General features: G+C 53.7%; 1 protein-coding gene across 1 annotated transcript; it reads left to right on the top strand.

Moving 5' to 3' along the window:
* Positions 1-2,423: 2,423 nt before the first annotated feature.
* Positions 2,424-20,800, top strand: SEC16B (SEC16 homolog B, endoplasmic reticulum export factor). The gene is made up of 25 exons (XM_069863079.1): positions 2,424-2,674; positions 3,885-3,991; positions 4,531-4,633; positions 4,753-4,867; positions 6,521-6,674; positions 7,047-7,204; positions 7,782-7,843; positions 9,038-9,173; positions 9,711-9,941; positions 10,520-10,617; positions 11,285-11,366; positions 11,471-11,588; positions 12,124-12,235; positions 12,454-12,559; positions 13,151-13,291; positions 16,175-16,288; positions 16,924-16,996; positions 17,573-17,797; positions 18,368-18,438; positions 18,777-18,923; positions 19,072-19,179; positions 20,064-20,145; positions 20,238-20,320; positions 20,402-20,470; positions 20,732-20,800. Exons 1-25 carry the CDS (start codon positions 2,424-2,426, stop codon positions 20,798-20,800), a joined length of 3,015 nt encoding a protein of 1,004 aa, XP_069719180.1.
* The last annotated feature ends 1,297 nt before the right edge of the window (positions 20,801-22,097 follow it).

The following is a 22,097-nucleotide window of genomic DNA, read 5'->3' as shown; positions in this document are numbered from 1 at the left end:
CTGACTTGCCCATAAAAGACCTTTCACTTTGTTCAGCACCTCCAAAGTTTTGAGGGGCAGCTGTGAAACAGGTAGGAGATGTTTAATTCTGTTCTGCTAAAGCAGCTTGGCAGCACGAGGACAACACTTCTGGTCTGTGTTTCTTCCAGTCGGCTCTTGGTACGGCTGGCTGAGTGCTAGGGATATATTTTTTTCAGTTGAAACCTTGAATTCTGCAGAGACCAAGTGCTTATTTCTTAGCAACACCAGGGAAGATCTCTTCCTCCCCTAGCAGGGTGGAAATTTCAAGCTCTGAAGCCGTAATATATGTAGTCTTGCAACATCATTAAAATAGGGTTTTCTGACAATGCGATGCAAAGCGTACAACGCTGCCTGTGAATCCCAAATCAATTGGTGTTGCGGTGTCACAGTGGAGGTAATTTGGAGGCTCTCATGCGCGGCCAAGGAAAGCTGGGACTGCGAGGGTGTGAAAAAAGCAAAAAAGAAGGAAAAAAAAACCTTCTTTTTCTGCCAGTCATCCCACATTTCTCCATGCTGCCCTGGGGCTGAAATCTGGCTGCTCATACTCAGCAAATGGAGGCTTCAGGGGTTAGGAATCCATGCACGTTTTCCATGGGAGAAGGGAGAGAAGATAGCGTGTCACTAGGCAGGCAGGTGGAAGAGGTTTGCTCTTATATCTAGTTTTACTGCATTTGTCTATGATGCCATTTGCCCTAATCTACTCCTTTTCAGTTTTCAAGGTGCTTGGGGGAGTTTGGGAGAGGATCTCTGGGCAGGAATCCCAAATCACTTGTCAAAAGAGGCTGTTATTGCGATATAGGGACTTAGATGTGTCGGTGCTGGGGTGGATCCTGCCCTGGGCAGTGGCCAGGGGGATGGATGTTGTTTGCTTGAGCTCCGTCTGGGTCTGGATTCATCAAACAACTCATCCAGCAAGTTTTGTTTATTTTTGTTAGGAAATCACAGAGTAGTTTGGGTTGGAAGGGACCTCACAGACCATCCAGTTCCAAGCCCCTTGCTATGGGCAGGGACGCTTTCTTCTTCACTGTAAAGACATTGGAGCTGCAGCTACTGTGCAGCCTTGAATTGAGGATGTATAGAGAGGAATAATTATCTCATGGCATTAAAAACCCACAGAAAAAATCTCTGGCTTGTTTTTGAGCTCAGAAAGCCGTGCGCTCCATCTCTTCGGTGAGAGGAGACCCGGGTGATGGGGAAGGTGACCCTCAGGGCTGCAAATAGCAGCACCAGTTCCCTGGGAGCCAAGTGACTGGTTGGCTGGAGCGGAGGAGCAGAGGACGGTCTTTGCCCCCGCGGTGGCCCATGTGGCAGTGGACTTTGGCAGCAGCACCTGGGGAGCGGAAGATGAGCTCTGGCAGCCTCCGAGCAGGTGTGTGCGGCGGTGGGAGCCCCTGCCCCAAAGTCAGGGAGGCTCTTGGTGGTGGGCATTGGGCTACTTGTCCCTGGGGGCTGTTTAGGGCAAGAGTTAAAGCCTGGTTTCACCCAGCCAGCACAAATAGAGCCACCTCTGCTCAGATCCGAGTGGTCCCCCCATACCCCTGCACCCCAGAGTGCCTTAAACTTTGAGTGTGAGAGGGGTAATGAGGGGTTCAGACAGCATCTTGTCATCTGCCTGTGTCGAGGAGGCTCGTTAGCCTTTGTGGGGGCAGTTGGGACGCTGATGCTGCAAGAGGAGACGCGGGGTGGAGGGGTTCTAAGGTTCCCTCAGCAGCTGGGGCTTCACCCGTGTGTTGCTCTAGGCTCTCCTTATAACTCCCTTTTCTGCAAGAGGCTGTTGTAATTAAATCTGGTGTCTGCTTGACCTGCTATATTCTTGCTGGAGCTGAAAGGGAGGAAGAAATCCCTGTTTCTACCCTATTTTATGGCTCACAAGAGCGAAGCTCCATTTCTCTCTGCTTCTGTCATCTCTGAGAACAGCTCTTGTTGTCCTGCTCGTAGCTTTGCCCGTATTCCTTCCCCTGCCACATGCAAAATGTGATTTCTCTGCCTTGTCACAGAGGTAAAGCTGATTTGTCACCTTATGGGGGAAGCTGGGAGTGCCAGTGCTCTGCAGACCTGGCCAGGGGTGCAGGAGGATGCTGCCTGGCTGCTGCCTTTTGCTCCAGGGCGAGCGGGGTGCCTGATGCTTTCATGGACCATTTCACAGGCAGCTTCAAGTTTGAGCAAATGAGGAGGCAGCTTTTCCTTGCCTCCGGTTATTTTGGAGAGGATGGCAGGTTCCCAGTAGGCTCCCGAAAGCAAAGAGTAGGTGGCAATGGGCTTCATAGGGGATTTGAGGGTGGTGAAAACCCGCTGATCAAACGCTCTGTGGTTTATCTCGTTGCTTGCAGGCCACTGAAGCCATTGGGGACGTAACTCCCTCTCTCACCCTAGATTAGAGACGACCTTGCTGCAAGCTTGGGATGGACCCCTGGGCGCCTTCCTGGCCACCCCAGCCCTGGGAGAGGCAGGCGGCGCTGGGGGAGTGGAGAGAGGCTCCCCGTGGCCCCCCACCACAGCTGAGGCAGCAGGTCCTTCGCGCAGGGCATCGCCCTGGCTCCTGGGATGGGGGCCACCCCTGGGATGGGGGACATCGCCCCCAGAGGGATGCCCCCAGACTGCCTGCGCGGGCTGGGCACCACAGGAGCACCTACCCGGATAGACCGTACTCCAGGTGAGAGCTGCCCAGCCTTGCGATGCTCCTGCTGAGCCCCCTCCGCAGAAACCTTCTTAAAACAAGATTTGACTGTTTTGCTGCTCTCACGGGCTTGTGACACAGATCCTGCCCTTGCAACTGCGTGGAGGAAGCAGCGAGCAGCCTCGAGGAGGCCGTGCGTGATGAGATGATGTCCAGCTATTAAAGCAGCCAGTGGCTTCTCTATTTAAGGCTGCGTAGCCGTTGCAGCTCTAATTTCTTCTTACAGCCGTGCCTTCTGCGGTTGCCATCACAGGCTTCGGCTTGGTCCCAAGGTGCATTTTTCTTGAAGGTTTGATTAAATGCAGCTCTCTTCTACCAAGTGCAAGGTGAACAATAAAAATACGAACGGTAATATAGAAGCAGAAGGGAGCTTGCAAGCTCAGCTGCTGAAACAGTGGAGGGTGGAAGGATAAAACATGGGCTAGAGGATGCTCTAGGTGCTGGAAAAGAGCTTTGAGCACACCAGCAAATTTGGGTTGATTTTCCTCAGTTATTGCCCTCTGAGTTACGGTGTGGATACAGCGGGGGTTGCGCTGAAGTTGTGTGATGCTCACACCGGGAAGGGGGGTGTCGATTGCGAAGGGTTGACCAGATCGCAGTGTCAGCTGCCAAGGGTTCCAGTATGCAGGTGCTGGGCAGGTGGCTGGCGCTGGGATCCAGCGCGGGGGGAGACCCACCAGCCTGTGTGACGGACGTGGCAGCTCCAGAGCTTGTGGGAGAAGGTGCTTTTGGGGGACATCTCTTAAAAGATGTCATGATGATCAACTTTCACCCAAGTCCACAACGTTGAGTTGGAACTGGGCATCTCATGAAGCTGCAGTGAACAGCTTTCTCATATACGGGAATGGGAAAGTGTCCAAACCTCGTAGCTTTGTCCATATTCCTTCTCCTACCACGTACAAAATGAGGTTTCACTGCCTTGTCACAGAGGTAAAGCTGATTTGTCACCTTTTCGAGGAGGCTGTGAGTGCTGGTGCTTTGCAGACCTGGCCGGGGGTGCCGGAGGATGCTACCTGGAGGATGCTGTTCCTTCCTGAACAGGGCACCTGTGTGGGAGACCTGATTTTATTTCCATCGCCATTTCTGCCTCTGAAGGTCCCATCCAGCTCATGAGTCTAATACCATATGTGGTCCAGAAGCTGCAGCGGTGCCCGTTCTTCCTCAGATTAAGTGTGTTGCGTTTCAGGCAAGGATATGAAGACCCCCGCTGGCAGTACCCGGCAGCCGGCTACAGGGATGACTACACCTACCAAAGCCACCAACGGCAGCCGGTGGCCTGGCAGGATGACAGAGGTACGGGCTCAACCTTTGGGCCTGGGGACAGAGGCAACTTGCTTGCAAGAGAAGAGACAATGCTTTCTCTAGGATGGGAGGTTCCCCCAGGGCTTGCACATCACCAGGCTCCTAGGTTTGTTGGTGCTGTTGCCCCCGTGCAGCACTGCCCTCAGTTGGCATTTGGGAATCGTGAGCAGGAAGGAGACACACCAAAGGAGTGTTTGATCTTGATCTCCATGTCTAAAGACTTGGGTCGTTCGTAGTTCAAGGCTGGATTTGGTAGTGATGGTGCTGTGATCGGGGTGGCTGGGGGCTCGTTTTTGCTGTTTCTGGAGTTCCTAGCTTGAAAAAAAAAGGGGAGGGAGGAAAATGTAAAGGACATCAGTGCTGTGTTGGCAAACATGCACAGGGCTTTATCTCACCTCCAACACGTTGGGCTGATTTGGAAGCAAATGGGGGGTGCATGGTGCATTGCCTGACTCGCTGCTTTTTCCTTGAAACTCCAGTATGGCTTGTTGCTCTGGAGGGGAAACTCTAAATCTCGATTCTCCCTCTAGGTCTGAGACAGGGAGAACCTTATGGCAAGAGTACCAGCCACTGGGACCAGCACTACTACAGGGGTTACCATCCCAACCTGGCCACCCCCCCGGGGCAGGACAGGTAAGGCTGGGGAGTCTGGACACCACCTGGTGCAACCATCTACTGCAAAATTGTTGTGTTTGTGGCTGGTCCCAAAAATCTCTCGCCTTCAGAGCATCTCCTTTTGTTCCCTTCTGCAGGACACAGACCTATGTCTCCTATAAGGAGAGATACGCCACGGCTGCCTGGCCTGAATGGACAGAAGGAGAAACCCTTAGCAGCAGCTCGGGGAAGACCAGCGGCCAGCCCCAAGAGGTAACATCAAGATAAAATCATAGAATCAATAGGTTGGAAATGACCCACTGGATCATGGAGTCCAACCATTCCCGTCAATCACTAAATCATGCCCCTCAGCACCTCATCCATCCATCTTTTAAACACCTCCAGGGAAGGTGACTCAACCACCTCCCTGGAAGAGATGGGCAGGGGTGAAGGGCAAAAGGCTTGCAGATCTCCCAAACGCAAATCCACATGTCCCTCCTCCAGCTGGGAAGGAGCCTGAGGAGAAAAAAACCTGCTTAGCTATGTTGCACTCAGTATTTAATCTCTGGGGATTATCATCAGCCTGGAGAAGAGGAGGCTCTGAGGAGACATTATAGTGACCATCCAGTGCGTGAAGGGGGCGTACAAGAAAGCTGCGGAAGAACTTTTTACAAGGGTGTGGAGTGATAGGATGAGGGGGAATGGCTTTAAATTGGGTCGACATTAAGAAGAAATTCTTCACGATGAGGGTGGGGAAGCCTTGGCCCAGGTTGCCCAGAGCAGTGGTGGCTGCACCATCCCTGGGGTTGTTCAAGGCCAGGTTGGATGGGGCTTGGAGTGCCTGCTCCAGTGGGAGGTGTCCCTGTCCATGGCAGGGGATTGAAACTGGATGATCTTTAAGGTCCCTTCCAACCCAGACCATTCTATGATTCTATTCTATGGTTATAGTGAGTTATTAGTGTTTGTGAACCATTTTCCAGGCTGTTGTTCCCCCCGGCGTGGGGCTGTACACTGCTTCTGCATGAGGCCAAGAGCAGGACAGAAGTCCAAGCTGGGTGGAATGCTCTCCTGCATCCTCCCCAGGTGGCCAAAAGCTGTGTCATTTTCAGCTGTGTCCACCAAGGTTTGCTCCATCCCACTTTTATCCTGATCACTGTGTTTGCTAAAGAGCAAATTAAAAGATCAAATCAAAGCTGCTCTGGTGGTGTTGATCCTGGGCAGAGTTTTTCTTGGGTTCTCGAGCATCATCTGCTGCCTGTGTTGGGGAGCCTGTGTTAGGGCTAGGAAAGCTGTTGAGCTAGACTGGTGGCTGATGGAAATTATTTTAAAAACCAGTGGGTATGACCATGGTTGTGCCATGGTGAACCTAAGGTGCTGAAGGCCATGAGCTGCTTGGATGAGAATGGGCTGGGTTGTGCTGCTCCTGCTGGGCACTTTCACAGAGCAGCAGAGCCTGTCCCACTGCCCTGGGAGCAGAAAAGCAGTGGCATCCCCAGTTTCATAGAATTGTAGAATCATTGAGGTTGGAAAAGACCTCTAAGAGCGTCCAGTCCACCTGTCAGTCCAATATGCCGTCCCTACTAAACCATGTCCTGCGGTGCCACATCTTAACGTTTTTTGAACACCTTCAGGGATGGAGACTCCAACGATCCCCAGCTTCTTCCAGTGCTTTGCCACTCCTTCAGTAAAGAAATGTTTCTTTATGTTCAATCTAAATCTCCCCTGGCACAGCTTGAGGCCACTTCTTCTTGTCCCATCCCTTGGAGAAGAGACCAGCACCCACCTCACCACAACCTCCTTTCAGAGAGCTGCAGAGAGTTATCCCCTCAGCCTCCTCTTCTCCAGGCTAAACAGCACCAGGTCCCTCAGATGCTCCTCATAAGGCTTGTTCTCCACCCCCTTCACCCTCTGCCCATGGTCATCCAGGTTTGTGTTTTCTCCTCGATGCAGCCCAGCCTGCTCCTGCAGTACCGTGAGTCGGGGCTCAGCTCCAGCAGCCATGAGCTCAGCCAGTACATCCCTGATGGTGCTGACCACTATGACCCTGCGCTTCTAGGGACCTGGAGCCCTGCACAAGCAGGTGAGGTGTGATGGAGGCCGAGATGAAGATCTGACAAGGCAGGGAGCAAGGAAATAAACAGCCAGCCTTAGGTTATGTGCTGTCTGGCAGCTTGGTCTTTTCCTGAAGGAGTTGTGCAGGCACAAGGCATGGCTGGGGGGCTGCAGTGTGGTTGTGTGATCTGGTGGCTCCTCTGTGGTGGGTTCAGGAGCTGCCACACAATTGCCTTTTGCTTCAGGGGTTGGTTCTTGCTTGGGGGGGGGATGGATGGACGGACAGTCAGTGGAGAGCTATTTAAATCAGGGGGCAGATCCAGACATGGTCACCTTCTCCACGTGGAGGTGGTGTGGGGTCTGGTTGAAGGGACTCGTGCTGACCTATATCTTGTTGCAGAGGGGCCTTCAGTATCCACCCCAGCCCCAGTGGTACCCCACAAGTTCCCGCTGCCACACGTGGCGCTGTGCTTTGGAGCTGGAGGCCAGCTGGTGTTGGTGTGTCCCCATCGCCCTGCTGAGGGGCAGCTGGCCCACGTCGAGCTACACAGCCTGGAGGTAACTCAAACCACCCTCGGTTCCCTCCCTGGAGCAGCCTCTTCTGCCCCAAGGGATGCAAACACCATTTATCACTCAAACAGCCTCCTTAGCAGCCTTCCTGTCCCCTGCTGCCCTCTTATCTCCAGCCCACGTGGACTCCTGAGTCTGCACTGTGCCAGCCTGTGCCTTGCTGTCAGCCTTTGAGCCCCACGTCCTGGTCCTTCCCTTCCATAACCCTTGTCCTGTGTGATGACGTGATCCCTTCCAATAGGAGCAGATGTGACCCAGACCTTTCTGAGGTGCTCCAATACAGCAGCTGTATCCGTCGTGGAGTCTACCACGCAGTTTCAGTATCCTATTTTGCCTCCCAAAGGAGGCAGATGCCACCTCAACAGGCATTTCCTTCCCAGACCTTCTCATTGTGGTCCATGGGGTGGTTTAGGGTCTGTGCTCTGGATTTACCTTTTAAGACAGCACAGAGAACAGGTTCACTGCCACTGTTGAACTCTTGGCCGAGGCACCGACTTTCAGCTCGCTCAGCAGGGACTGGCCTGATTGCTGGAGTCCAGTAGCTGAATTTGCTCTTGGTTTTTAGGTGATCCTTCATGGCACGAAAGATCTGGAGGAGCTACAGGCCTTCCCGGGGCCCCTGGCCAGGTACGCTGCACCGGCAGGTCCAGGAGCCGTGTCCTCCAGGCTGTGCTGGCACGGCTGGCCTGGCAGCACCTCTTCTTTGGGAGGAGGCATGAGATCAAGGCAGACTTCTAGGGTCCCCATGGTTTTGAGCTATCTGCAAAGGCCAAGCTTAGGTTCAAATTAGGAGCCCAGCCTGTTTGCTGCAGGGTAGGTTGGTTTGGATTGTGGAAGTTGGTTGTTTTGAATATTCATTGGGTGTGGGTTCAGTGTGGTTTGTATGTCTGAACTTATTTTGTACTCGTGGCTTAGAAAACTGATTGTTGGGAGATCTGTTTGGATGTCTGAAGCCCTGGATCAACCTGTGGTTTAGCTTTTCCTAAGATTTTTGTCCCTTGAGACTGCTGAGCGCGGCAGGGTCAGACCCAGGATGCACCTTTGTCTAGTGTGAGTCTGGGATGGATCGTGCTGTGTCGCATCAGGTTGTCTCTGTTGTACTGGTTACGCCACTGTCTCTTCTGGTCCCTCCTGTCCAAAGTGCATAGAGGAGTGTGCAGAAGGGGCAGAGCTGACCAAAAGAGTCACGTAGAAGACCTGGTGGCCACCACTTCTGCTGAAAAAGGAATGTTGGGAATCTCCACGTGATATGTTGGTGTGACTGAGTCAGGATCAGCATCTCCATCCCCAGCCCCTCCTCTCCTGGCTTTCCAACTGTCTGATTATTGTAGTCTAAGGCAGCAGTTCTGCCTGGCTTGAACGTAGCTTAAAGGCTTCTGCTTCTGTTTCAGACCCAAAGGGTTTAGGTGGTCACAAGCGTGTCTTTCTCCCTGCGTTCTGGCAGTTAAATAAAAGACACTTGCGTGCACGTGTGCCTGCTCAGGCAGCCGCAGACACCCACGGCTGGAACAGCAGCACAGCCAAGCAAATCTGAGGCTCTTTGCAGATGGGTGGATGGAAATATCAGGAGAGCAGAGAGAGGGTTTGATATGCACTCTGCATCCCTGAAACACAAAAGTCTGCAGAGAGTCGTAGTAATGATAAAACTGAAACGCTTTGGGGTTTGGTGTGACCAATGCAGTGTGTGGTATTGGCACTGGGGATCTTCCCTCCTCCATCTCCCATGTGAATTCTCAGCATCCCCATCAGTGAACCTGGGGACCTGAATGATGTCCTAGATTTATTTGCCTTGGGTTTCCTTTGATGACTTTGCTGCTGCAGGGAGGATCTGCACAAGGTGGATGTGCTGACATTTTGCCAGCAGAAGATAGCCACGAGCTGTGATCTCTCAACACAAAGAGGCAGAGATTCAGCTCTTCTCTGGAAACTCCTCGTCCTCCTCTGCCAGCAGAACGGGGTACGTGTCCCATGGGAAGGGGCTGACCCTTTCAGTCTAAGAAGTGAGACAAGTTATATGCCCCCTAGGTGCCTCTTGATCTGATTGCTGGTGGGGTGGCCTTACCTTAAAAGCATCGCATTCTCATGGCACCATCAACCAGTTTGACACTGCCTGGATAATTGAAGCAAACTCTTCTCTGTGATTGTTTTTCGTCCTTGTGAAGTACCAACAACTCAGTGCTATAATAACTGTGAAAGGAACAAGTGCCGCCTTCATTGAGGAGACATCCCCTATATTCATTATTCCCTTAACACAATGAAATCCACTCAATCTAATCCGTGGCTGCTTGCTGGAACCAGATGAACAAGATTTTCAGAGTGTGAGCAGTGAAGATCTTGTTAGTTGTACTGAACCCTCCAAAACTGCACGCTGACCTTGTTGGGGAACTGTGCCAGGACGAGGGTACAAGCATAAGGGTGTCGGACTGGAAGTGCCATCAGTGTTTGCTCATGGGGTAGCTTCCATGGGTCTCACTCCTCCCCTTCCCTTTCATAGTCCATGATGGGCTCGGACACGGCTGAGCTGCTGATGCAAGACTGCAGGCGCCGGGAGAAGTACAAGAGGCAGAGCCCCGCGTCAAACCTGATCGGCCTGACAGATGATGAGTTGATGTCATGTCAGCCAGGGTCACTGGACCTCATTACAGGAGAGGTCTCTCCTGTTGTGGAAACGCAAGCACAGATAGTGGAGAAGTTCACCAAGCTCCTCTACTATGGCAGGAAGAAAGTAAGTGGCGAGCAGGATCCAGGACACGGGGCTGACCCTTATTGGCCCCTTTGACCTCTTCATCAAGGGAAGAGTGGCCTAGGGGTGCCTTCTGGTTGTGGGATTAAGTAGCATTCATACAACAGCTCTTATGGCAATGATTTCCTACCATTGGGATGAGGTCCTGAGTGAGGACAAGATGCAAAGTCTTTTGCCAGTGCCATGGGTTTAGTTGCAGCTGCGATCTCAGGGGATGCTGAAGGCATGGGGAGCTGGACGGCTGGATACAGTGAAGCTTGGGTGCTCAGACTGGGATCCCATAGTGGTGGCATTGAGAGCTAGCGGGCAACAGACACCTGGAAATTCAAGGATGACAATATTGCTGTGAAGATTCCAGTTCTTGTAATCGTGCAAGGTAGAAAGAAAAAGGAACTCTGTGAATGTGGAAGAGTTTTTTTTAAAAGGTGTTTGTTGAAGCCAGAGCAGTCATCAGAGCTCTTTTCTGAGCTGTGTGAGCAAAGGGTTGATCCCTTGGCAGAAGAGGATAGCGGGGAAGTGGAGTCAGTGCAAGCCCTGTCTCTTCTCCACCTCGGCTGCAGGACGCCCTGGTCTGGGCCATGAGGAACCAGCTGTGGGGCCACGCTCTCTTCCTTTCCAGCAAGATGGACCCTCGGACCTACAGCTGGGTGCTCACCGGGTAAGTTGGAGAGGTTAAAGCAAGGTAAGATGCTCTGTGGCTGGCTTTGCGAAGCCTATTGTTCCTTTGGGTGTCCTCAGCCCCAGTGCACGGGAGAGTGTGTTGATTTCAACTGGATTCTTTCAGAGGGGGCAAAAGGGAGAGGGGACAACCATCTGGATGGTTCTGAGTCCCTTGGGCTTCCTGCTGGACATGAGAAACCAAGTAGGGGCTGTAAAGCAGAAGGAATGCAATTCTCTGGAGATGCGGAGTGCATTTATCCTGGGCTTTGCCCTTTCTGCCCTCACAAAGGCGAGGGGAGCTGAACTATCTTTGTCACGATCCGGCCTGATCTGAGCTGTTCATCCCACTCATATGAATGTTTTCTGGCGGAATTAATGTACTTAGTCTGGACTGAGTTGATCCCTTCAGGGAGAGTTAAGAGTAAATTTTCTGGTTTATGCAACCTGAATCCTTTTAAGGAGGTTTTATCCGGCATTGTCCTGGAGACTTGGCTGTTCTGGAAGTACCATAGATCATCAGCCTGTTGCACCGCTGATGATTCTTTGTGCCTTTTCCAAGAAGCCCCTCGAGACACTGCGTTCCTGGAATTTGGGTAGAGCCCTTGGAGGTGAATGGGGCTTTGGGGTCCTGATGTGGCAGCCCCATCTCTGCTGTCTCCTCACAGGTTCACCAGCACACTGGCTACCAACGATCCCCTGCAGACCCTCTTCCAGCTCATGTCAGGAAGGATCCCCCAGGCAGCTCTGGTCTGTGAGCAAGAGGCGTGCCCCAGTGCTGCGTCACCTGCCTGTGGCACCCACCTTGTGGTCACCATCTCTGCTCACCTTCCCCCTCCTTGCTTCTCCTCCAGTGCTGCGGGAATGCTACGTGGGGAGACTGGAGGCCCCACCTGGCTGCGATGTTGTCCAACAAGGCTGGAGACACGGAGCTGTGTCACCGATCCATCGTCACCATGGGAGACACTTTGGGTGAGCTGAAGCCATACTGAGCAGTTGTGTCCCTGCTGTCTTGTAACAGTTGGGTGGGCACCTGCAACATCACCAAGCACGTCCACGCTGGCGTGGATGCACATCACTGTTGAAATGGTGCATCTGTACCCCTGGAGCTGTGAAGTTCAGACACATCCATTAGCTGTTCTGGAGTGGCTGGACCCAAGGGCATGTGTGATTGCAGTGACTAAGACTTGTTCCCAGTGCTGGGGACGCTCAGTGGTTTTGTGCTGATGATGGCACCCTGAAGAGGTGGAGCTGGAGCTGGGCTCTGCACAGGCTCCCCTGGTCCCACCACTGAACTGACCCCCCTGCCTGGCATGAAAAGCAGCATGTGGGGAAAATAGGTAAAAAATGAGGGGGAGGAAGAGTTCAAAGTCAGAAAGGGCAGGCAAGAAAAGTGATGTAGTTGGGTTTGGGGTTTTCATGTGAGCTTGGGGGCCTCCAAAACAATGCTGACTGTGTGGTGACCTCTCTCTCAGGACTTAAGTGTCTTTTTTCCCCTCCCATGCAGCTGGCAAGGGGGCAGTTGAAGCAGCTCATTTCTGCTACCTGATGGCAGATGTCCCTTTTGGTTACTTTGGGGTGAAAGCAGATCGCATGGTCCTTCTGGGCAGCAGCCACAGGTGAGTGAGCCCAGGCAGGTGGTGCTCTTGCCAGGGTGATGTCCCACCTTCTTCCCCATCTCTGGGTTCTCGCTTTTATGAAAAAGCAATCCCTGTTTGTGGGTTTTAACTGCTCTTCTCATTGGCCTGTGCAGCGATGGAGCTGTAAATTTACGTGCGGGTCTGTCTCAAGGGAGAGCCCTGCTCCTGCTCACTGAACCTGCCCCTCTCCTCCGCAGTCAGGCGTTTGCCCAGTTTGCCAGGACCGAGGCCATCCAGCGGATGGAAATCTTCGAGTACTGCCAGCACCTACGACAGCCCAAGTCCTTCCTGCTCCCCTTCCAGGTAGCAGAGATGCACGAACACAGCGGGTGCAGCAGCTCAGATCTGCCCCAAAAGGCATCCATCCCGCTGAAAACAGGGATTCAGGCTGCTCTTCGAGGCTTAACCGCTCGCAGGGCTTCAGGAGTTACTGGGAGACTGCCTGGGCCAGGCAGGGAGGTTCTCCAGGGTAGGGCTTCAGGCAGATTTTGGGGAATGGTGTGTCTAATCAGTGCTTGCCCAGGTCTGGTTGCCTTCCTGCTCTCTGGGTGATGGATAGACTTTTCCGATTTCAAATACACACTCAGCTGCTGCTGCTGTGGGTGCTGCCTAGGCTGGGTGGATAATTGCAGGTGATGGGCTGGCATTCTCTCCCCACTGCCCGTCTGCTGGCTCTGGGCTGGTCTGGTCTTGTGATGACGCTGTGGTTTGGGGAACCAAGGCCAGATGGCCCCATGGAGGTGGGTAGGGGTGCTCCTAAGCTGCAGGTGACCTCTGGCTGACGAGACCTGTGATTCAAGGTGCTGTGAATCACACTGGGATGATGCGTTACAGCAGACCCCTAGGCACGAGCATCTCCTTGCTCACCTGTCTGCTCTGCTTCCCCCTCCTGAGGTGTACAAGCTCCTCTACGCCTCCCGCTTGGCTGACCACGGGCTCCCAGCACTGTCCCTGCAATACTGTGAGCAGATTGCCACCGCGCTCCTGGGTCAGGATCCGGCCAGCCAGGCTGTCCTGGCCCAGCAGGTGGTGAAGGTGAGTGCCCAACCTCCCCATATCCTTGGCGGGGTGTGATACCCATTCAGGACCCGTTGAGGTGGGAAGCATCCTCAGGGTTCCTTGTGCTGGGGGTGCTTGGCAGCTCTGAGTGGGCCTGCAGGGTTTGCTGTCTGGTGTGTGCTGCGTACAGCAAAGCCGACGCCTCCGTGGGATCTCTAATACCCGTGGATTTAGGGCAGAAAACAAAGGAATTGTGTTGACTGCCAAGTAGGAACAGAATAATTTGGAAGCAGAGGATGTTTTTTATTCTGGAGAGGCTTTTTGAACTTCTAAAATGGCACAGACTTAAGCTGAAGTGCAAGTGCTTGACATTTCCCCTCCAGCACATCATCCCACGGTTGCGTTTACCTGCCAAGGGCTCTTTTGGTGTGACAATGACTAGGACTGTGTCCCAACTCGTAGCACTGAGCCCAGCTCCTCAGCTTCATAAGCAGGATGCGGGGGCAGGAAGGGATGAAGCAAAGGGTTCCGGGTCCTCCAGGCAGGTTGGGCGCTCAAGGGAGTAGGTCTGCTCCCTCCATGCACATCACCAGGGCAGTGCTAAGGCTGCCCAAAGCCTTCCTCCATCAGGAAGGGTGCAAAGGCCACAGTGCTGTGTGGTGAGGGACAGCAAGGATGCCTGCCTGAAGCAGATGCTGCAGAAATCGCCCCAAACTTGGCTCATGCAGCCCCCCCATCCCGTTGTTGAAACCCATTTACTGTCTAATAGCCTCTCGGATCCACCATTCTGCTGGGGATAATGCTCCTCCTGGGAGAAAACACTTTCATCTGAAAAACTAGTGCATTCGTAGACGCTCTTGTCTTTGATGTTTTAGACTGTGTTACAAATTATGATACACATTAGTGTTTGATTAAGACTTCCCCTCTTTTGAAGCTGGGAATGATACACAACCAGGTGCTGGTTCATTAATATTGGATCAAAGTGCATATTAGCTTTTGGATTAAACATTCCCCCCGTTTAGGAGTAATCATGCTTATAATTTCCTCTTTCCTGCAATTGATTTAGGATGAACACGCTTGTGTTTGCAAAGAGATGGGACAGTGGGTCTGTAGGTACCTGCCTGGGTGCTGGGCTGCTCTGCTCTCCATGGCCAGTCCCTGTCCCACGATGGGCTCCGGCTGTGTAGTGTCTTGCTGTAACTTCCCAGAGATGGGAAGTGTGTTTTGTGCCGGTTTGGACTTTGATTTTAAAACCTTAGGAACAGGAAGAAATGTCTGACAGGGACTGGGGCGGAGGGAATAGCTGAGACCTCTATGGCTGAGCTGCAGAGTCACCTCTGGATGGCTTTTGGTGGCAGCCTCATAGGAAAATGTAGAAGATAAATAAGCATGAAGGACCTGGGAGGGAGCCTTAATAAATCCCCAAGAAGCGGGTCGATATCAGTAAGAGCAAATTCAGTCAAGACTTGAAGAGCGGTGCTTTGAGTGTCATCTCCTCTCATCTGGCTGTTTTGAAACTAGGCCCTGGTCTAAGCAGTTTCTCCAGACTGGGATTTAGCTCTGCAGGGAGCCCTCCATCTCACCTGGGGCTGGAGGGATGAGTTGCCCTAGAAGAGCCTCCTGCTCCGTTGACAGGGAAGGCTGCAGACAGAGCGGCACAGACCCCTCTCTTGCAGGAGAAATTAGACATGCAGCAGCAATACTGCAGAGAGGGACCTGGGGGAGATAGTGGAGCATGGAAAAAATACCAACCAGCAGCATAACAGGATGCTGTTGCAAAGAAAAAAAAAAAAAAGGAAAAAACAAACCTGCCAATGTTATAATGTTATTCTGGGCTGTGAGAGCAAGAACAGCACGTGTGAGACAGGGAGGTGACAGTCTCCCATGCTCGGGGTTTGGGGGTCTTTGCTGGGGCACCGCACCCTGTTTGGGATGCTGCACTCGGAGAGAGGGTCAAATTGGAAGCAAGTGCAGAAGAGAAGAGCAGGAATGATAAGAGATTGAGGGGAAAATGACCTCTGAAGAAGGCTTCAGGGTTATTTTTTCCAGGCAAGATATGCCAGGGGAGGCAGGGGTATGTGGGATGTGATAACAGACCTCTGGCACGCAGGAGGCTGCTGATCACGGGCTGGTGCCTGGCTGTCTCTGCAGCTTCCACGGAGCAGTAATCGAGAAGCTTAGTTTGCAGCAGGGAAGATTTCACTCAGATATTAAGAAAAAACTCTTTAGCTTTAAGGGCGTTAAGCACCAGGACAGGCCTGAGAGGCTGTGAAATCTTCTCCTGGGAGATTTGTAAGTGCAAATCAGACAACCACGGTCTGGTGTGGGCACACAAGATTTTCTTGAGTGCCCGTAACCTGAGAAAGTCCCTACCAGCCCTGTATTTGTTTTCTGTGTGTTTTTTGGTAATGTTAATGCTTGCTGCAAAGCCAGGCGAGGCAACTCCAGAGGAAAGCTGGGTGAGCCCTTAGTTCAAACCCTACCAGCTCCCATCCATCCTCATGGGGCAGGTCTGAGGGTGATGCACAGCTCTGTTCCCAGACCTCCTGCTGGGGTGTCCTGCAAACCCACTGATGCCCGGGGCTGGATGTCAAGTGGGATTAAAGGTGCTCATTTAGCCTGGAGGAGAAAAGGATGGTAATGGTTACCTGGGTCTCTGATGGGAAGAGCATCTTTGACATTGGTACTTTGACATCTCTGTGGAGGCGAAAGGCATCCCAGCTGGGAGGTTCTGCAGGGCTTGGGATCAGCCCTGCAGTGATGCAGAATGGTATAAACCCCACACAAGAGGCTGGTGTTACTTTTACTCCCACGCTACTAAGTGCAGTTCCTTTCCCCTGGGGCTGTGGGCCGCTGCTGCCAGGGTCAGTCTCCCTGTGGAGCTGTGTGACAAGCCCCGTTGCCCTCCTGGTTCTGCAGCTAGCCGAGCGGCTGAAGCTCTCTGACCCGCTGCTTCTGGAGATGCCAGAAGAGAACCAGGCACTGGAGCCCGACTGGCTGGTACAGCTCCGAGCCTGCTGCCAGGAATGGGAGGTAAGGAGGAGCCAGGATGCAGCTTGTCTGCATTGTAGTTTGTCTGCAGAAGCATCTTCTTCCTCTGCCCTGAATCCAAGGAGACAGGCGGTTGTTACCAGGGTGCCTTTCCCCCTGGCTTGTGAGTTCAGATGTGGTCTGTGCTGTTGGGCCTTCAGCAGTTGCAACACCTGAGGGGGTGAGCGGTGACGGTTGCGGAGCTTCCCACGGGGCAAAAGGCTCCTTGTCTTGGCCCAAGGAGGGCAGTCAGGGGCTGGTGGGTGAACGATGATCTCCTCTCATGGTAAGGATATTGCAGAGGATGCTTGCAGCATTGCTGGCAGGTGCTCATGTCCTTTAGCTGTGGTCTGGACCCTGGATTAATGCTCTTCACTCAAGTTTCATGTCTGCTTTTGGGTTTGTGCCCTTTTCTATCTCTGGTTACCCCTCCTGCCAGCTCTCAGCATGATGTTGGTTCTGCTTGTTGGGGAAGAGCTGTGATGGTGCTGGCACGGGTCTCGCCTGCAGCCTAAGCTCCTGTGGACTCGTGAGCACTGTGCTTTCCTTTACATTGGCTTCATGTTTTCCTTACTCTTTGCCCTGTGCCATCCCTTTTTGCATCTGTTTTATCATGTTTTCCCTCTGACTCCTTGCAGGAGGAAGATGACCTTCCCCCGGAGGTGGCACCTGTTCAGCCAGGGCTCTCCTGGGCTGCTGCATCAATGGCAGGTAAAGAAAATGAAGCAGCAGGTTGCAGTGGCCGCAGTGGGCATCGCCACACGTGGAGTTGAGCTGCCATGGGCAGAAAGGCAACTCCCTGCTCCCTGGAGCACTTCTTAGCAACTGCTCCCTCCTTCCTACATCCCTCTAGAACTCTGTATTTTCCTCCTGTGGAGCAGGAACGAAGGGTACAGCCTCCTGGTGAATTCTTTGCTGTTCAGGGGGTGCAGCAGGAGTGGAAGAAGAGGCTGAAGACCCCGGGCTCCTTTGAACTGCTTGTCACGTGCTGCTTGTGCTCAGTCTCTTTGCTTCCACAGCATTCCCCCTGCCGATCTCATTTGCAACTTCAGGTGCCTTCCCAGGAGGTTCTTCCTCCCATCTTTCACAGCCCACCTTCCTTGGAGCCTCTGGAAGGCCCGCACTGCTGTGCTGTGCCCTACTCATCCCTCACCTGTTTGTGGTCCCCCTTGGGTCCCTCCCTGGCACCCGCTGATGTATAATGGAAAAGTGGAGAATTCTGCGCAACCCCCAGGAGAAATAAGCGCTGGAGTAAACTCCTGTGGTGCGGTGGGTTTTTTTTTGCAGATGGAGAACCTGGCCATGAGCTCCCACAGAGCAAAGACCACCAGTGGTACCAATCCACGCCACCCCAGGGATCCAGCTCCCATAAGGATGTGTCCCTCTGGTCTCCAGCATCCGCTCGGGTCACAGCGTCGCCGCTGCTCAGCGTTGGGCAAGAGCAGCAGAACCCCATGCTCAGCCCCGGTGTGGTTTTTGCTGAGCCTTCTCCACAGCCAGTGCCACCAGCAGGCAAGTGCTCCATCCTTGTTTGTCTCAAAACTGCCTGCCCCCAGGTAGCAGCAGTGGGATGAACAGTCCACCAGGGAAGCGTGATTCCCTATGGCATGTGTGTCACTTGAAACACCGCTGCCTTCATCCAGTGCCTTGTTTCCCTCCAACCTTGCTCCAGGCATTGAGCTGCGTTTGCCGTGGTGCTGTGCATGCAAACAGCATCCACCAGCACTGGTTGCCTGGGGCGGATGGGTCTTCATTTTTGGAAGAACGTGACCAAAGCAGCAAGGGAGGGCTGGTGGCAGTGCTCCCACTTCCCTGCCAGATGAGAAAACCAGTTCTGTGTCCAGGAGCACAAAGTGGGGTTTTGGGATGCACCAGTGGAGCCTTGTGCCTTACTCCTTCCCCGGTGCCAGCATGGACAGAGACAGGGACTACAATGGCCTTTTGTATCTCTTGGGAGGACGTCTTGGCCACACAGCCCTGCTCTCTGTGGTGGGATGACAGAAGTACTGGAAACATCTCTGATGAACGTGGCAGGAGCCCCTCAAGTCAGACCCTGACTGTGTCCTTCTCTCTGCTCCACAGGAGATGCTGGGGAGCCCCGGGGCACCCTGCTGTCCCCCGAGGGCGTGCAGCCCACCCTCCCAGCAGAGCAGGTGAGCCAGAGGGGTCAGGGAGACCCTTCCACTGGGGAACCTGGGGGGATCTGGGACTTGCTGGCTCATCCTTCTACATCTTTGCTCACAAAGAATTCCCTGTCATGGTGCCAGCTGTCCCCTTGGGGGACCTGATGGGTTGGGGCAGCCTTCTCCAGCCTCCCTACTGCACCACTCTGTGGGTGCTTCTGCTCCCCTCTTGCTGTGTGAGGGATGTGGGGGGCCCCAGGGATGCTATCTGTGAAGCCTGGCATGGAGGACTCCTGGGAGCACCCTGATGGTGCTTGGGGTGGCTCCTCTGGGAAACACTATGTGGTAGCTCCAGTCTCTGATGCCAGGATGGGTTAAAGACGAGAGCTCGGACTGTCTCGGAGAGCTCCACCATCTCCTTGGAAGATGACAGCCAGCATTCCTCGGAGACTACAGCTGATGACACTGCTGAAGAGCTGGCATCGGCAGAGGAGACGAAGCCGGATGAGGACAAGGTGAGCGTACCAGAGCGAATGTGAAGCCTTATGCTTCGGGTTTGTTTGTCCCGATGCCTGTTGTGCCTGCCAGTGAGCATCTGCGTGGCCGTAGCATCCTCGTCATCTATTTCCACAATTTCTCTTTGTGACAACCTCCATCTCCCAGAGCTCTGGATTCAGGTGGTTTGGCTGGTTTCGGTCGAAGCCCACCAAGGAAACCTCTCCCAAAACTGTGTCCGAGGCAGATCCGGACTCCCCCACGCTGGAACTGCAGGTAGGGGACAAAAGCCTGTCCTGTCCCCAGGTGACACCCAGGGTGCAGCTACAAGGATGGGTGACGTGTCTTCCCCATCACACACTATTTCTTCCCCCATCCTCATGCAGGCAGCTGGGCTGTAACGTTGCACAGCTCTCTGTGTCCACAGGCACTCTGTGCCAGGACAGAGCAAGACTGGGAGCCCTTTTAGACTGGAAATGAATCCTTGATTAATAATAATTGTAAATTCCTAAAGCCTCTTTGACCTGGGAGGTCCTCGGAGTGCTCAGCAAAGTCTGTGGGGATTGCTTGCCCTCCACTGGAGCAGAAAGCAACTGTGAGTGGCACCGCTCCAGCAGGTTTTAGGACTTGAGGGGAAGGAAAACCATTGACTGGAAAAGCAGTCAAGAGAGGGAAATGGCAGAGAGGGAAGCGGCCCCACGTGGTTACCCCAGACCTGACTGACTCCTTGGGTGTCACGTCCCCAGCTGCAGCTGCATGATGGGCTTGGAGGCAGATATTGAAGCGAGATCTTCCTCTGGAAGTTTTCTCCTGGTTGGGGGTGACCTTATAGCCCCACAGCAGGAAATTTTAGGATATTTTTGCAAAACTAGCAGGAGATGAGGAACAACATGGCACCCACGGACCCCGGTGGCCCCTTTCACTGTACACAGGCTGGGCCTCCAGCCTCCTGCCTAGTTTTGAGCTCCCTGGGTTGTTCAGCTTTGTGACAGGGGCTGCTCGCCCTGCAGCTGCCCCGTAGCTTGGGTGCCTCTGTCGCTCTTGGGGTACCTCCAGCAGGATGGGTGCAGAGCGGTACCCCCGAAGCGTAGTGTGCTCTCTGGTACAGAGGTCTCACCACGCAAGGAGCTTCTGATCTAACCAGGCGGATGTGGTTTCAGGAACAGATGTTGCCATCCACACCTGATGCCCCTCTTGTGGCTGGGACAAGCTCTCTGGCTCAGCCTCTATCCAGAAACCCTGGTAAATACTGTGTGGATCCCCTCGCCCTTCTCTCTGCCAGCCTTTTAGAAGCTCTTAATTTTAAGTTGTTTTGGGATTCTTTTGTTTGCAAGGTGAAAATACCTTTCCTGTTACTCCAGCGTCCATTGAGATGAAAGGCTCATGGGATGCAGACAGGGAGTGGGCAGGAGAGCAGGTGAAGAGGAGGGAGATGCGTGTGTGTGATGGGGGGTTTCAGACTGAAAGAGGCTGTTAAATTTCTCTTTACACCTTCCAGACGGGCTCACATGAGTCTCCCCCACCAGTGGGGACCATCCCTCTCTTCAACCCAGCCCAGGTCTTTCAGGTGAGAGCATCCTCTTGGGTGGTGCCAGGTAGGGGTGGGGGTGGCTCCTGGCTTTTGTGGTGACACCAGATTGCCCAGGATCCACTGTGGGCAGGGGGATATAGCAGGTTACCAGCCCTGGAGGTTAAGAAATTAAATGGGGGGAGCACCGTGATGAGGGATGTGATGGGGGACGTGGAGATGGCTGTGTCCTAAGGACAATAGGTCCGCGTTTTGGGGTACAACCTTCCCTTATAGCCCATCTCTCTTTCTGCTTCCCAGCTCGCTGCTGCTGCTCGACCCAGCCAGCCCAGGCTGCTCTCCCAGCGCCGCTACCCCAACCCGCTGTGAGCGCAGAGCAGGGACGGGGCTGACAGAAACCAACAGTGGTGGAAGTTTCTAACAAAAATCATCTGGCTTGGTTCTTTTGGAGGGGGTGGGAGAAGCTGGGGCTGCGGGCCCATCCTCTGCCACCAGTTTTAGAATCATGGAATGGTTTGGGTTGGAAGGGACGTTAAAGGCCAACCAGTGATGGGGGTGAAAAAGAGGGTGGAGGAGGAGAGTAGCTGCAACTGGGGGGTGAAAAAGGGTGTCTGGGGGGATAAAAAAGGCAGCTAGAGGAGAGTGGTATGAATTGGGGGTGTAAAAAAAGGGGTATCTTGGGAAGAGACTGAACCGGAGTGGGTAGTAGTGGGAGAGTAGTCTGAATTGGGGGGTAGAAAAGGGGTATCTGGGGGAGAATCTGAGCTGGGGGGGGATAAAAGGGGTGTGAGGGGAGCGGTCTGACTTGGGGCTGCAAAAGGTGTCTAGGGGAGAGTAGTCTGAACCGGGGGGTGAAAAATCATAGAATCACCAGGTTGGAAAAGGCCTGTTGGATCATCGAGTCCAACCGTTCCTACCTGCCCCTAAACCCTGAGCACCTCCTCTGCCCCCTTCTTTAAACCCCTCAGGGGGTGGTGACTCCACCGCCTCCCTGGGCAGCTTCTTCCAGCGCTTGATGACCCTTTCTGTGGAAAATATCCAGTCTGAGCCTCCCTTGGCGCAGCTCGAGGCTGTTCGCCCTTGTCCTGTGGATGAGGCGCTGAGGGGCACGGTTTAGGGTTTGAGAGGAACGGTTGATGATCCAGTAGGTCTTTCCCAACCTAGTGATTCTATGACTGGGAGAAGAGCTCGGCTCCTTCCTCTCTGCAATCTCCTTTCAGGGGCTTGTAGAGGGCAAGAGGGTCTCCCCTCAGCCTCAAGAAAGGGCGTCGGGGTGGGTGGAAAAGGGCGGCTCCTTCCCCTCCACAATCTCCTTTCAGGGGCTTGTAGAGGGCAATAAGGTTGCCCCTCAGCCTCAAGAAAGGGCGTCGGGGTGGGTGGAAAAGGGCATAGCAGGTCGAGCGGCGTCAATCTGAGGGGAAGGGCGGGCGTGTGGCGGGGACACACGTAAGAACCATCAGCGAGATTAAAAAAAAAAAAAGCGCCCGGGGGAGAGTAGTCTGAATTGGGTTACGGGGCGCTGCCCCGCCTCACCCATTGGACTCAGCTGCCGGCCGTGAGTCTGTCCCAAAGCCCCGCGCGGCCTCGAGCATCCGCCGGGCGAGCGAGCGAGCGCGCGCCGCGGCTTCTCCTGCCCTTCGCGTGCACGCGCGGCGCCCCCCTCCTT

Source organism: Phaenicophaeus curvirostris, chromosome 8 (genome assembly GCF_032191515.1).
Source record: "Phaenicophaeus curvirostris isolate KB17595 chromosome 8, BPBGC_Pcur_1.0, whole genome shotgun sequence".
Lineage (NCBI taxonomy): Eukaryota > Metazoa > Chordata > Aves > Cuculiformes > Cuculidae > Phaenicophaeus > Phaenicophaeus curvirostris.
This window is presented reverse-complemented; position numbering and strand designations above follow the sequence as displayed.